Source organism: Chlorocebus sabaeus, chromosome 21, assembly GCF_047675955.1.
Source record: "Chlorocebus sabaeus isolate Y175 chromosome 21, mChlSab1.0.hap1, whole genome shotgun sequence".
Taxonomy (NCBI): domain Eukaryota; kingdom Metazoa; phylum Chordata; class Mammalia; order Primates; family Cercopithecidae; genus Chlorocebus; species Chlorocebus sabaeus.
This window is the reverse complement of record NC_132924.1, coordinates 31,183,422-31,197,061: the sequence shown is the minus strand read 5'-3', so window position 1 is coordinate 31,197,061 and position 13,640 is coordinate 31,183,422. Positions and strand designations below refer to the sequence as shown.

The following is a 13,640-nucleotide window of genomic DNA, read 5'->3' as shown; positions in this document are numbered from 1 at the left end:
GAATAACTGCATTATCATCATCTTGATATTAACCCATTAAAAAATAACCAAGATCTCATTCTGAGTATTTGAAATTGTTTTGAAAGCAAGATAAAATAGTTTGCGTTGGGTTTCAAATATTTTTCAGTAGAAGTCAATGGAAAATGGTATCTTGGCTTTCAAATTAATGTGTGTTTTCTTTTCTTCCTCCATGCTTGCTTTCTTACTGGTTGATTTAGGGTGTGATTAATAACACAGTATTAGGCTATTTCATTGGCCGCATCTACCTCTACCTCACGAAGGTTGGAATATCTCCAGATAAACTCCGCTTCCGGCAGCACATGGAGAATGAGATGGCCCATTACGCCTGTGACTGTTGGGATGCAGAATCCAAAACATCCTACGTAAGTGGAGTGCTGTTTACCATATGGTTTTCACATTGTTAACTTAGGAGCCCAAAAATGGATTTTTGTGCACTTTATGCCACAGAGGAACAAAGGGAAAAGAAAAGAGATCTTTTCCTGAGCAAAATGGAAAAAGCAGTTGCCTCCTGCCTTTTTATGTGTCCTAAGGAGCCCGTTGTAGTCTTAGACAGCTGAGAGAGTTAGTTGATGATGGGACAGTGCTGATGTGTACACTAGCTGTACAGTGTATTGGCAGCATTACTGGCAATATCCTGGAGTGGATCTAAGACACATTGGCCTCTCCTTCCTGGCAAGAATCCCAGCAAACATTGGAAATGGTGGAGAGGTTGAGTAAAGAAACTCATAGTGCTCTTAGCTCAATGAGCTATGTGGTAGCTTTGGGGAATATACTAGTTGATTCTGATCTCTTGCTTAAGTATTACCTTTCTCAAATGTTATGTATTTAACTCACAATTCACAGATGATCTCGAGGTACCCTGCTGCCCCTGTGCCCTGTCACCCCTCCAGCCTCCACCACCAAACATGAACATCAGTACTGAAGCTGAGGGACGAAAGGCATTTGCGTATAGGAGATGCTTTCTATACTGGTGGCAGGAGGAAATGTGGCATCTAAAACAAGGCTGAGAGTCTTTTGGCATTTCCCTTCTTGGGTGTTAGAGAGGCTTCCTCACCTGCATAGAAAGAGACTTTATTCTAGTCCAGGGTCATTTGTTCCACTGCACCCTTTGTTCAGTTTTCACTCTTTATTTATTTATTTATTTATTTATTTATTTATTTATTTATTTTTGAGACAGAGTCTTGTCTGTCGCCCAGGCTGGAGTGCAGTGGCCGGATCTCAGCTCACTGCAAGCTCCGCCTCCCGGGCCTACGCCATTCTCCTGCCTCAGCCTCCCGAGTAGCTGGGACTACAGGCGCAGTTTTTATTTTTTTAAATGGCTTTCTTTTTATGGATTTTTGAAAATCAAAAATCAAAATCAGTCATATTTTAAAAAGTAATGACTACTTTTTTAAAAACAAAAAGGAAAAGATAATTCTGAAGAGTATTATGTAGAAAATGAAACTTCCAGTTATGTGCCTCTCCCCAGGTGTTTTATGTCTCTTCTTTGTATTGAGCAGACATTTTCTATAAAGGACCAGATGGTAAATATTTTTAGCTTTATGAGTCTCTGTCACGTAACTTTGTTGTTGTTTTTTTTTTATAGCTTTTAAGACATGTCCAGACTGGCTGGGTGTGGTGACTCATGCTTGTAATCCCAGGACTTTGGGAGGCCGAGGTGGGAGGATTGCTTGAGCTCAGAAATTTGAGACCAGCCTGGGCAACATAGCAAGACCCTGTCTCTACAAAAAGTACAAAAATTAGCCAGGTGTGATAGCACGCCCCTGTAGTTTCAGCTACTTGGGAAGCTGAGGTGGGAAGATCACATGAACTTGGGAGGTTGAGGCTGTAGTGAGCCATGACTGCACCACTGAACTCAAGCCTGGGCAACAGAGTGAGGCCCTGTCTCAAACAAACAAAAAAAGATCATGCTTAGCTCCATGGTCTTGGGTATGTCTGCCTTCTCTAGATGATTTTTCTATGTGTTCTAACACACACGCGCATAAATGCATAATAATCTGCATATGTTTATAAATGGCTATTAATGATGTTGTTTTTAATATATTCTTTTTCCCTTTGGAATTAGGAAAGAATTACTGTAATCTTTAGGATTTTCTTAGCAAGCTTGCTTGACATATGTCAAAATGATAATAGTAATTATTCTTAGCATTATGGGTGATCACTAATTTCTTTACACTTTTTGGATTTTCTGGGACGACTTTTTATTTTCAGATCAAACCAACAAAATGTTTTTCCTTTTTTATGAGAAAAGATTATTTCTTTTCTTTTGGTTTCATACCCAGCTCCTTCTCTTAGTTTGCTCTGACTCTAATTTCAGATTAAACCAGATGTTATTCTTGCTGTCTCCATTAAGTAATTTGCTTAAGTCTCACAGCCAGTGAGTGGTGAGGCTGGGATATAAACCTGGCTGTCTGACGCCAGGCCCATGCTCTTAACAGTCATGCTGTACTGCTTTATAAACCCACTGTATGCCTGCTAGTCCTTATCTGAGTGCTACTGGGAGGCTGGGGATCAGAAAATGGAAAGTCACTGGAAAACAGGGCTAAATGAAACAAGAAGCTCCAGAGTCCCAGATGCTCTTAACGAGAGGGGAGAACTCCCTTAGAGAGTTTAATACTTTTGTGTGCTTTATTTTTTTTTTTTTAATAAAAAAAGTTACCATTGTAGTTAATGCCACACCAATCCCCTTTCCCTCCAGAGAAGTAATCACTATCCCAACGTTGTTATTCTCAGGCACGTTTTTATAATTTTACCTTTTAGTGCATAAATGTTAGTTGACATCTTTGGTAAATTATAACCACCAAACTGTATGTTTAAGAACATAAGTATATTTACCAGTCGACATGTATAGGGAATGTCAGATTGCCAGATTGCATGTTTTTAGGCTTTGTTCTTTAATTCCTTTTGTTGTTTTGTGTTGGAGTTTCTGAGCTCATATGAGTTTTATATTTGCTTGCTTTATTACAAACACCCCATGTGATAACATGTGCTTGGAAAGCTGAGTAGTTTTGTCTTTTTTTTTTTTTTTTTTGAGACAGAGCCTTGCTCTATCACCCAGGCTGGAATGCAGTGGTGCATTCTCCGCTCACTACAGCCTCCGCCTCCTGGGTTCAAGCGATTCTCCTGCCTCAGCCTCCCGAGTAGCTGGGATTACAGATGCATGGCACTGCACCTGGCTAATTTTTGTATTTTTTGTGAAGACGGAGTTTCTCTGTGTTAGCCAGGCTGGTCTTGGAACTTCTGACCTCAGGTCATCTGCCCGCCTCAGCCTCCCAAAGTGCTGGGATTACAGACATGAGCCACTGTGTCTGGCCAAGCTTAGTAGTTTTGATGGTTTAATTTCCCCAAACTCTTTGGATCAAGGACAAAAAAAAAAAAAAACAACGAATCTTCGTGAGAAGGACTAACTAGATATCTACCAAAATAAACTCTTTACAAACTCTTTTTCTTATTGAAATAACGGATTCTTAAGAGTTTGTCATAGTTGGGGTTGCTATAAGAAAGTACCACATATGGAGTGGCTTATAAACAACGGCCATTGATTTCTCACTGTTCTGGAGGCTGCAAGTCAGAGATCAGGGTGCCAGCATGGTCTGATTCTTGTGAGGGCCCCATTCTCAGTTGCATACTGCCAACTTCTTGTTGTATCCTCACATGGTGAAAGAGGGCAAGAGAGCTGTCTGGGGTCCTAGATTCCAGTGATTAGGGCTCCATCCTCATGACCTAATCACCTCCCAAAGGCACCTCCTTCTAATACCATCATGTTGGGAGTTAGGATTTCAGTATACGAATTTTGCCAAGGACACAAGCATTCAATTCATTGCAGGTTCTTTGAAAAAATTTAAATTTTGCTTTTTAACAGTATCTTATGTATGTATTTATAAGACAGAGAACCTGGCATCAATGTGATCATAATGCTCTTATATAATTTTATTGTGTGACCTAAACTTTATCCACTCTTATACTGAGTTGTCTTTTGTTCAGTAAAGAAAGTGAATTGAATCCAAATGCCCACATTTATGGCAAGCTGAAGTAGGTGTTTAGTCAGCCATCTGATATCAAGTTGTGAGAACAGTAGGTACTTCATCCAAAGAATTATGGTTTCTGCCAAATTCATTTTGATTCCTGTTCACAAATTTGAACCAAATTTACAGGCTTTGTCTAGGTTCACATTTAATTTCCGTAATTAAATTCCAGAATATATTAGTTTACACCACAGACTCAGTATGACAATATAAATCCATCCGGAAAGGAAGACTATTTTGTGTACAGTGTGAATTATATATTTTTTCTTTCATTTTTTTTTTTTTAAAGATGGGGTTAAACTCCTGTTGCCCAGATTGGTCTCAAACTCCTGACCTCAAGTGATCCTTCCACCTCAACTTCCCAAGTACCTGGGATTACAGGCGTGAGCCATCATACCCAGATCCGTGTGAATTATATTTTATAGGTTTATTAGCTGCCTAATATATGAGGCTATTCCCATTTCAAATATTTATAAAATTTGAATGAAGATTATATAATCGAATTATCCTTGAATATATGAAAGGGTTATAATCTGCATGCATTTGTGAATGAACCCAATGTAAGTATAAGTAAGTAATGTTTTTATTGATTATATCTTTTTAGGGTTGGATTGAGATTGTTGGATGTGCTGATCGTTCCTGTTATGACCTCTCCTGTCATGCACGAGCCACCAAAGTCCCACTTGTAGCTGAGAAACCTCTGAAAGAACCCATATCCTTTCTGTTCACTCCAAAAACTCAGGATTCACATGTGAACATCTTGCTAATGACTAAGTCCAAGTCTTTACCGTGTTCTACGGATAAATGGAGATGTTTTTGATACCGTAGTAATACTTGTTTAAACCTATTATTTTACCTATCTCTTTGTTCCTTTCCTATTCTCTGCACTTGTAGTCTGACGTGTGCCCACTCAATGTTTGGCCTTTAAAAGAAGCATATTGAGAAAAATGCTCTGAATATCTTTCAGAGCGTTAATAGTTTTTCTCAGCTGTTTCCAAAATGCACTTCACACCTGCACCTACCTACATGCTCTTTAAATAAAGGGTACCTGGTGAAAGCTTTTTCCATTAAAAGATGAGTGTCATTTGATAGTAGATGAAATAATAATTTAACTCACTTGGTCTGAAAATCAGCAAAATAGAAATTTTCTTTCTTTACTAGGCAGTGAAGTTATGAGCTGATTTCTTAGGGGTAGGTCAGTGACAGGAAATAGATCTTGTTTTGGGCATTTTAGAAATAAATTCTTATCAGAAGTTCTTATGCCATGGGTTGGTCATTACTGATTAGATAATATCTCTTTTTTCTCACTGTAACTGGAAAAGTTTCTGTTGATGGTATTAATTTTGGGTGAGATTTGCTTGAATGATTTTGTGGACAGGTGTTTCATCTTGTCTTAAAATCAACATAAACAGGATCTGGAGTACTGATAGAGAGCTGGGGTGGTTTTAAGTGATGACTGTTCTCAGGCTCGTTTTCTGAAATACTGAGGCAGTGCTGTAGTTTTGGATTCCTTGACCACTTCATACAAAACAGTCAGTGTTGTTCAGTTTGAACCCAATAAGGGAGCAATTGGTAAGGCGTATAAGAAGGATGCAAAACTGGTGATGGAGTATCTTGCCATTTGTGATGAGTGCTACATTACAGAAATGGAGATGCTGCTGAATGAGAAAGGGTAAGATTTCAGGTGTTTAGTCTTCCACGGACTCCAGTCAGTTGTATCTTCGGCCAGGTTCTAAAAGTTAGGGTGTGATTAATTTCTTAAGATTTTTTGCAGGTAAGTACTGTATCTTGGCTGCATTTGAAGGACTGTCTTTGCTGAGATTTTGGCATTATAGCCTGGAAAAAGATTTGAAGTAGTATATAAAGACTTTTTTTTTTTTTTCCTATTAACTTTCTTAAAGCGACTTACCCAGCTAGGAAGGGTTAGAAACTACATCTACCTCTCAGGTCACTTCTCCTTTTTGGAGGTTTAGAATACTCTCTGTAATTGTTTAAGCGTGAATATAAACAATAGAGAAGGCGGGGCATGGTGGCTCACGCCTGTAATCCCAGCACTTTGGGAGACAGGCAGATCACGAAGTCAGGAGACCATCCTGGCTAACACGGTGAAACCCCATCTGTACTAAAAATACAAAAAATTAGCCGGGCATGGCGGTGGGTGCCTGTAGTCCCAGCTACTCAGAGGCTGAGGCAGGGGAATGGCGTGAACCTGGGAGGCGGAGCTTGCAGTGAGCCGCGATCTTGCCACTGCACTCCAGCCTGGGCAACAGAGCAAGACTCCGTCTCAAAAAAAAAAAAAAAAATAGAGAAAATCCTTTAAAGGAATACAACAAAATCCAGCCCTGAACAATGTAAAATTTACAATATCCAGCAAACGATAAAAATTACTATATATATATATGAAATAGCAGGAAAATGAGGAGTAAAGTCAGTTGAAAGAAACACCTAGAAAAAACATGATGTGGTAAATACATAAGGATGTTAAAGCACTTATAAATATACTTCATGTACTCAAGGGTGTAAAGGAAAACATGAACATATGAGGTGAGAAAGGGAAAAATATATGTGTAATATGGATATAAACACATGTTTTTATATATATAGACAACATGAAACATTTAGAGGCAGTATCTCAAATGAAAATGTCACTGGATGGGATTAACAGTAGATTAAACATTACAGAAGAAAGATCATTGAACTCATAGCAACAAAAACTATCCAAAATGAAGCATAGAAAAAACAAGACTGGGAAAAAACTGTCCAGTGGGACAATATCAGACCATCTAATGCATGTGTAATTGAGAGTCCTAGAGAGGGCGTATAGAAAAAATATTATACAATAGCTGGAAATTTTCCAAATTTGATGAAAACGATAAAACTACAGATTGAAGAAGCTTAGCCCCAAGCAGGATAAACACAAAGATGACCATATGAAGACACATGAAAATCAAATAGCTAAAAACCAGGGATGAAGAGAAGAACCTTTAAAGCAGCTAGAGGGGAAAAAGACTCATTACATAAAAACAAATGAAGATAAGAATGATTAGAATTCGTATCAAAAACTATGCAGATCACCATATAATGGAATGAAATCTTTTAAAGTGTTTTAAAATTCCTACACCCAGCAAAAATATCTTTCAAAAATGAAGAGGAAATACTTTTAAGACCCAGCTTGCCCAACCTGCGGCCTGCAGGCTGTATGTGACCCAGGATGGCTTTTGATGCTGCCCAACACAAATTCATAAACTTTCGAAAAACATCATGAGTTTTTTTTGCAGTTTTTTTTTTTCTTTGCTCATCAGCTATGGCTAGTGTTAGTGTATTTTACGTGCAGTCCAAGACAGTTCTTCTAGTGTGGCCCAGGGAAGCCAAAAGATTGAACACCTCTGTTTTAGACAATCCAGGGCTCTGAAATTGCACTACCAACAGACTTCTACTATGAGAATTGTTAAAGGAACTTCTCCAGGCAGAAGTATGAAAGTTTAGATCTACCCAGAAGACTTAAGAGATCTAGAAATGATGAATATGTGGGTAAATAGAAATGGCATTTTCTTTCTCATCTCTTAATTTTTTTAAAAGATAATGGAGTATTTAAAGTAAAAATAATAATATAGGCCGGGCACGGTGGCTCAAGCCTGTAATCCCTGCACTTTGGGAGGCCGAGACGGGTGGATCACGAGGTCAGGAGATCGAGACCATCCTGGCTAACATGGTGAAACCCCGTCTCTACTAAAAAATACAAAAAACTAGCCGGGCGCGGTGGCGGGCGCCTGTAGTCCTGGCTACTCGGGAGGCTGAGGCAGGAGAATGGTGTAAACCTGGGAGGCGGAGCTTGCAGTGAGCTGAGATCTGGCCACTGCACTCCAGCCTGGGCGACAGAGCGAGACTCCGTCTCAAATAAATAAATAAATAAATAAATAAATAAAATAAAATAATAATAATACAGAATTTATAACACGTGGAAGTAAAATGTATGCTATCAATAGCACAAAGGGTGGGAGCAAAGAATTAGGAATATACTCTTGTGAGGTGTATACGTTATATATGAAATGGTGTAATATTACTTGAAGATAAACTGTGATAAGTTAAAAAATGCATAGAGTGAACTCTAGAGCAATCACCTGGAAAAAAACCACAAAAAAAACCAAGGGGTGTAACTAATAAACCAATGGTAGAGATAAAGTAGAGTAAGAAAAAATATTCCACAAGAAGATGGGAGAGGAGGAAAAGGAACAAAGAACAGATGGGACAAAGATGAACTCTTGCAAGTTAAAGATATCTGTTTCAGAAAAATTTTAAAACATTTCTGGTCTTCTAGAATTAACATCTATTTATACTAAAACAATATCAAATCCCATTAAAATGGACTAAGTTATATTACTAATTAAATATCATTATCCATAAACACAGTTTGCTTTATTACTTATTCTCAAGTAATGGCTGTCTCCTTGCCAATTGCAACTCTTTTTTTTTTTTTGAGATGGAGTCTCACTCTGTCACCCAGGCTGGGGTGCAGTGGTGCGATCTCAGCTCACTGCAACCTCTGCTTCCCAGTTTCAAGCAATTCTCCCACCTTAGCCTCCTGAGTAGCTGGGACTACAGGTGTGCACCACCATGCCTAGCTAGTTTTTTGTATTTTTAGTGGAGATGGGGTTTCACCATGTTGACCAGGCTGGTCTCAAACTCCTGACCTCAGGTGATCTGCCTGCCTTGGCCTCCCAAAGTGCTGGGATTACAGGCGTGAGCCACCATGCCTGACCCAATTGCAACTCTTTTATAGCTGTTCACTATGATACACTTAGACTGTGCTCACAGAGAGGGTGAATATAACACTGTGTATGTAATGGAACCTTTAATGCACACACACACACAGACTTCAGACAGAATAGTAAAAACGGGAGAATTCAGTGAACACCAGTCAGATGAGGCATGAGATTATCACAGGTGGAAACAAGCAAAATGCAGTTGTTATGTATGCCAAGTATCCAGCTTCCGAGACAACCACATGAGGGCTCTCTATCCTAGCACTGAATTGCTTGGGAGGCAAGAGAAATCCAAATTGATACTCAAAATGTGAGGAAACACCTCCTAAGCTGAAATACAGGTATTACATGAAACTATAAGAGTGAATTATTATAACCTGAAACTGAATGGGCATATCTCAGGACACAAATACATGGCAGCCAGTGATTTGGGGTGGGGGGATAATATTTTATATTGCCGTATGAAACAGAAACATTAAACTTCTTTTAAACTGATCTTCATCAACACAAATGTCAAAATTTATTTTGAAAATAGTGTGGGCATTGGACTGTAAAATTACCTTGTAAGATGGCATGCTGGTTCATTTGTACATTTGTTGGGACAGTAATGAGAACCCTTGTGTTTTTACCAGCAGGCTTATTTCTGACAAAGTTGTTATTATTCTAAAACTGAATTTTCAAAAAGTTGTTTTTGGTTTTACTTTGATCTCAAAACCAAAGGTCATTAAGTCATTAAGTCACTTGTGGAATTTTATGAAACTAGTCAAAATTTGGTGTATCTCCTCAGAGTACTTTTTGGTGCCATTGTTAGAATAATACTTAATTTGGTGTTTCTTATGAAATAATTTAAATTTGACATCACTTATTATATCTGGAGAGTTGATCAAGTTATAAAAATAAAAAACAATTTAGCAATCTACAAAATTCCTTTAAATTAAGGCATGGGGTGCCTGTTTGAACTAATACAAAATGTATTTTGTTTCTTTGTAGGGAATTTACAATTGAAACTGAAGGGAAAACATTTCAGTTAACAAAAGACATGGTCAATGTGAAGAGATTCCAGAAAACACTATATGGTAAATTTGTAAAAATGATAAACAAAAAGTCACTGCTCCCTAAAGCTTTTGCTGTTGTTTGAGACAGGGTCTCGCTCTGTCACCCGGGCTGGAGTGCAGTGGCACAACCTCTGCCTCCTGGCTGAAGCATTCCTCCTCCTGTCTCAGCCTCCCAATTAGCTGGGACTACAGGAGCACGCTACCATACCCAACGAATTTTTGTATTTTTTGTAGAGATGAGGTTTTTGCCACGTTGCCCAGGCTGGTCTTGAACTCCTAGGCTCAAGAAGTCCACCCGACTCGGCCTCCCAAAGTGCTGGGATTACAGGCATGAGCGGCCACGCCTAGCCCTCATTCCCTGTCTTTTTTGGCAAAATAACGTATTAAAAAGTCCTTTAGGGGCCAGACGCGGTGGCTCATGCCTGTAATTTCAACACTTTGGGAGGCCGAGAGCGGGTAGATCACAAGGTCAGGAGTTTGAGACCAGCCTGGCCAACATGGTGAAACCCCATCTCTACTAAAAATGCAAAAATTTCGCCGGGTGCAGTGGCTCACGCCTGTAATCCCAGCATTTTGGGAGGCTGAGGTGGGTGGATCACGAGGTCAGGAGATCGAGACCATCCTGGCTTACATGGTAAAACCCCATCTCTACTAAAAATACAAAAAAAATTAGCTGGATGTGGCGCCGGGCACCTGTAATCCCAGCTACTCAGGAGGCTGAGGCAGGAGAACGGTGTGAACCTGGAAGGCGGAGCTTGCAGTGAGCTGAGATCATGCCACTGCACTCCAGCCTGGGCGACTGAGCAAGACGCCGTCTCAAAAACAAACAAACAAAAAATACAAAAATTAGCTGGGCATGGAGGTGCATGCCTGTAATCCCAGCTACTCGGGAGGTTGAGGCAGGTGAATCCCTTCAACCCGGGAGGCTTGCAGTAAGCCGAGATTGTGCCATTGTACTCTAGCCTGGGTGACCGGGCGAGACTCTGTCTCCAAAAAAAAAGCCATTTAGACCAGTGATGTTTCATACTTTTTTAAAAGTTAAGAAGATGATTGTTTTTTTGTAGAACAAATTATGTGAATCAGGCAATGAGTAATTTGGAGCATATATGGAGGATGCTGAAGTTTATTTGTGGCTGAATTGAAATTCCTGGAAACAGAATAGTAGTGGGTGTTTGAGAAGCTACTGCCAGTGGAGAGAGTGAGCCTTTGTTCTTGGCCTGTCTTGTAGCCAGGCTTCCGTGAGCAGTGGTAGGAGTAAGCAGGGGCTTCTCCATCACGCTCTGGGGCTTTATAGCCACGATCCTGGTAGCTAGTTCAGAGCTGCACATCACCATTACTCAGATACCACAGAAGGATGGGGGGGGAATGCCTTGATCATGTTTCTAAAATATTACTCTTTATCGTAGACAAACAGGATCTCTTTTCCTCTACATGTGTGAGGTTTTGGTTCCAATGATCTCATTTCCCAAACAACATAAACTCTCCAAGGTTATGCCCAGTTATCTTAGACCTGGGCAGTGTTTAGCAGTGCTTCTTCCTTTCCACATAATAAGTAATAATTATCAATGTATTTCCTGTGTATACCACGGGTGTTGTCTTACCCACAGGAAGAGCTGTAGGCCACTGTAAGATGTCTTTGATGGACTGCTGTTCTTTGAGCAAACTCTTCCCTAAGGGTGTCCTGACCCCAGAACATTGGTAATACAATGCCAGTAATTTGGTTCTGAACAAGTTCTCATCAAGATAACAAGCTAAAAAGTTAAAGAAACACAAACCGTGTAATACTTTTTGCGTGTAGGAATTGTTTTTGTTAATTTTGCCAGCTGTGTTAGATTTTAAATTCTAGCAAATTCTTATTAAAAGCCTTAGATTTTTTGTGCTTTCTGGGTAGCCAAGGCAGGTGATAGAGACAAAGTGTAGCTGCTGCTATTCGTAGTTTGCCAACTGGTGAAGAAACATTCTGGTAACTCAGGTTTCGTTTTTACACAGTATAAACAGAATTTGGTGAAAGGTTTTTTCCCTCCAACTTTCTCTTCGAAGTCATGTTTCCTATTAGCAAATAGTTTTTAGGTATGTTCTGGTTTCTTTGTTCTGATATACAGAGATAAAAAATCCATCTAGAATAGAGATATTTTTAGTGCTAAGAATTTTTTTTTTTTTTTTGAGACCAAGTCTCGCCCTTGTTTTCCAGGTTGGAGTGCAGTGGCATGATCTTGGCTCACTGCAACCTCCGCCTCCGGGGTTCAAGTGATTCTGCTCCCTCAGCCTCCCGAGTAGCTGGAATTACAGGCACCTGCCACCACACCTGGCTAATTTTTGTATTTTTAGTAGAGACAGGGTTTCACCATGTTGGCCAGGCTGGTCTCGAACTCCTGACCTCAGATGGTCCACCCACCTTGGCCTCCCAAAATGCTGGGATTACAGATGTGAGCACTGTGCCCAGTGAATTGTTTAGAGAGAATCTGAAATGCATTATGTGGTATTTGAGAGAATGTTATTGAATTTCTATCTCTTTCGCAGTGGAAGAAGTTGTTCCGAATGTAATTGAACCCTCCTTCGGCCTGGGTAGGATCATGTATACGGTATTTGAACATACATTCCATGTACGAGAAGGAGATGAACAGAGAACAGTAAGTTATCATGTAGTGTGCTGTTATAGTGTCAGATAATAAAAATGTTCTGAATTACATTGTGAAGTACATTAATAAGACTCTAGAATGATCAATTAGTTATTACTATTGTCTACTAGTGCTGTTAACATTCATCTTTGCTTAAGTTTTTATAGACAAACCACTTTCCTGTGTTATCTTATTTGCGCTTTAGGTTATTCTAGAAGCTATTGTTTTAGTTGCCTGGTGCTCTCTATTCTGAGACTGAACCAATTACTTTGGGGAACAATCTACATTATGTCAGTGGAAGGAATGGCACTTTCTGGATATGCTGTGTTTTCAGAAATTTGGGAAGGATGAGATGACTCATAGAATTTAGCCAGACCACTAAGCTCTATCTATAGTCTGGTAAAGTATCAAAGGGAACCTCCTCAAACTGCATAAAATTGTCTGGGGTACTTTTGGGGTAAAGATATGAATTCCTAGGTTCTACTCTGGAGATGCTGATTCACTAGGTCTAAGACTCAGGGATCTGGGTGTTTTTTTAATAATAAGAACCCTGGGTGATTTCACTGTGAAAGCTTGACAGATCATAAATGGGATAATAGTTATCTGGGGTATAGCCTTTCCTAGCATTCAAGTATTGCTGAAGATAGAAGATTATAAGAAGTCTTCATCAGCTCCCACGAATTTTCTTTTGGTTCTGATGCTTCTGAATCACTGCTCCTTGCCTTCTTCCTCTCTATCTCCTTGCCTTACTTCACCATTTTTACCTCGCCTCTGCCTGCAGAAGTTACACTCCTGGTCAGATTGCTAGGAAAGCCAACCAGAAGAATGGCTAAAAAGGAGAGGTTGTATATGTTAGGTTAATTGAAAGAAACAGCGTCATCCACTTGGCCATTCTAAAGCTTGAGTGTATGTAATGTTAGACATCAACCCTGTGGTTCTTTCTGGGACATTTAACCTTGAAGGATGAACTAGTGCATTCTCGGCAGCAGTACTTCAGTCTGACACACTATTGTAATACATAGCTAATAAAGTTAGTACTATACTCTCTGCCCTGAAGTTGCATCTTCATTTCCCAACCTTGAAGAAGCAGCCCTATTCATTCAACCGATTGTAAGAACCTGGGCTAGGCCCCAGGTACGCAAACATAAGGCTTGGTTC

The 13,640-nt window shown here is 39.7% G+C and overlaps 1 protein-coding gene across 1 annotated transcript in view; it reads left to right on the top strand.

Annotated features, from left to right (window-relative positions):
- Nucleotides 1–13,640, top strand: part of GARS1 (glycyl-tRNA synthetase 1) — a 40,325-nt gene that overhangs the window by 22,472 nt on the left and 4,213 nt on the right. The window contains exons 10-14 of the mRNA XM_007981718.3: nucleotides 219–383; nucleotides 4,651–4,758; nucleotides 5,573–5,718; nucleotides 9,800–9,885; nucleotides 12,385–12,494. Of these exons, the coding sequence (XP_007979909.1) occupies nucleotides 219–383; nucleotides 4,651–4,758; nucleotides 5,573–5,718; nucleotides 9,800–9,885; nucleotides 12,385–12,494 (615 nt within the window). The remainder of the gene's footprint in view (nucleotides 1–218; nucleotides 384–4,650; nucleotides 4,759–5,572; nucleotides 5,719–9,799; nucleotides 9,886–12,384; nucleotides 12,495–13,640) is intronic.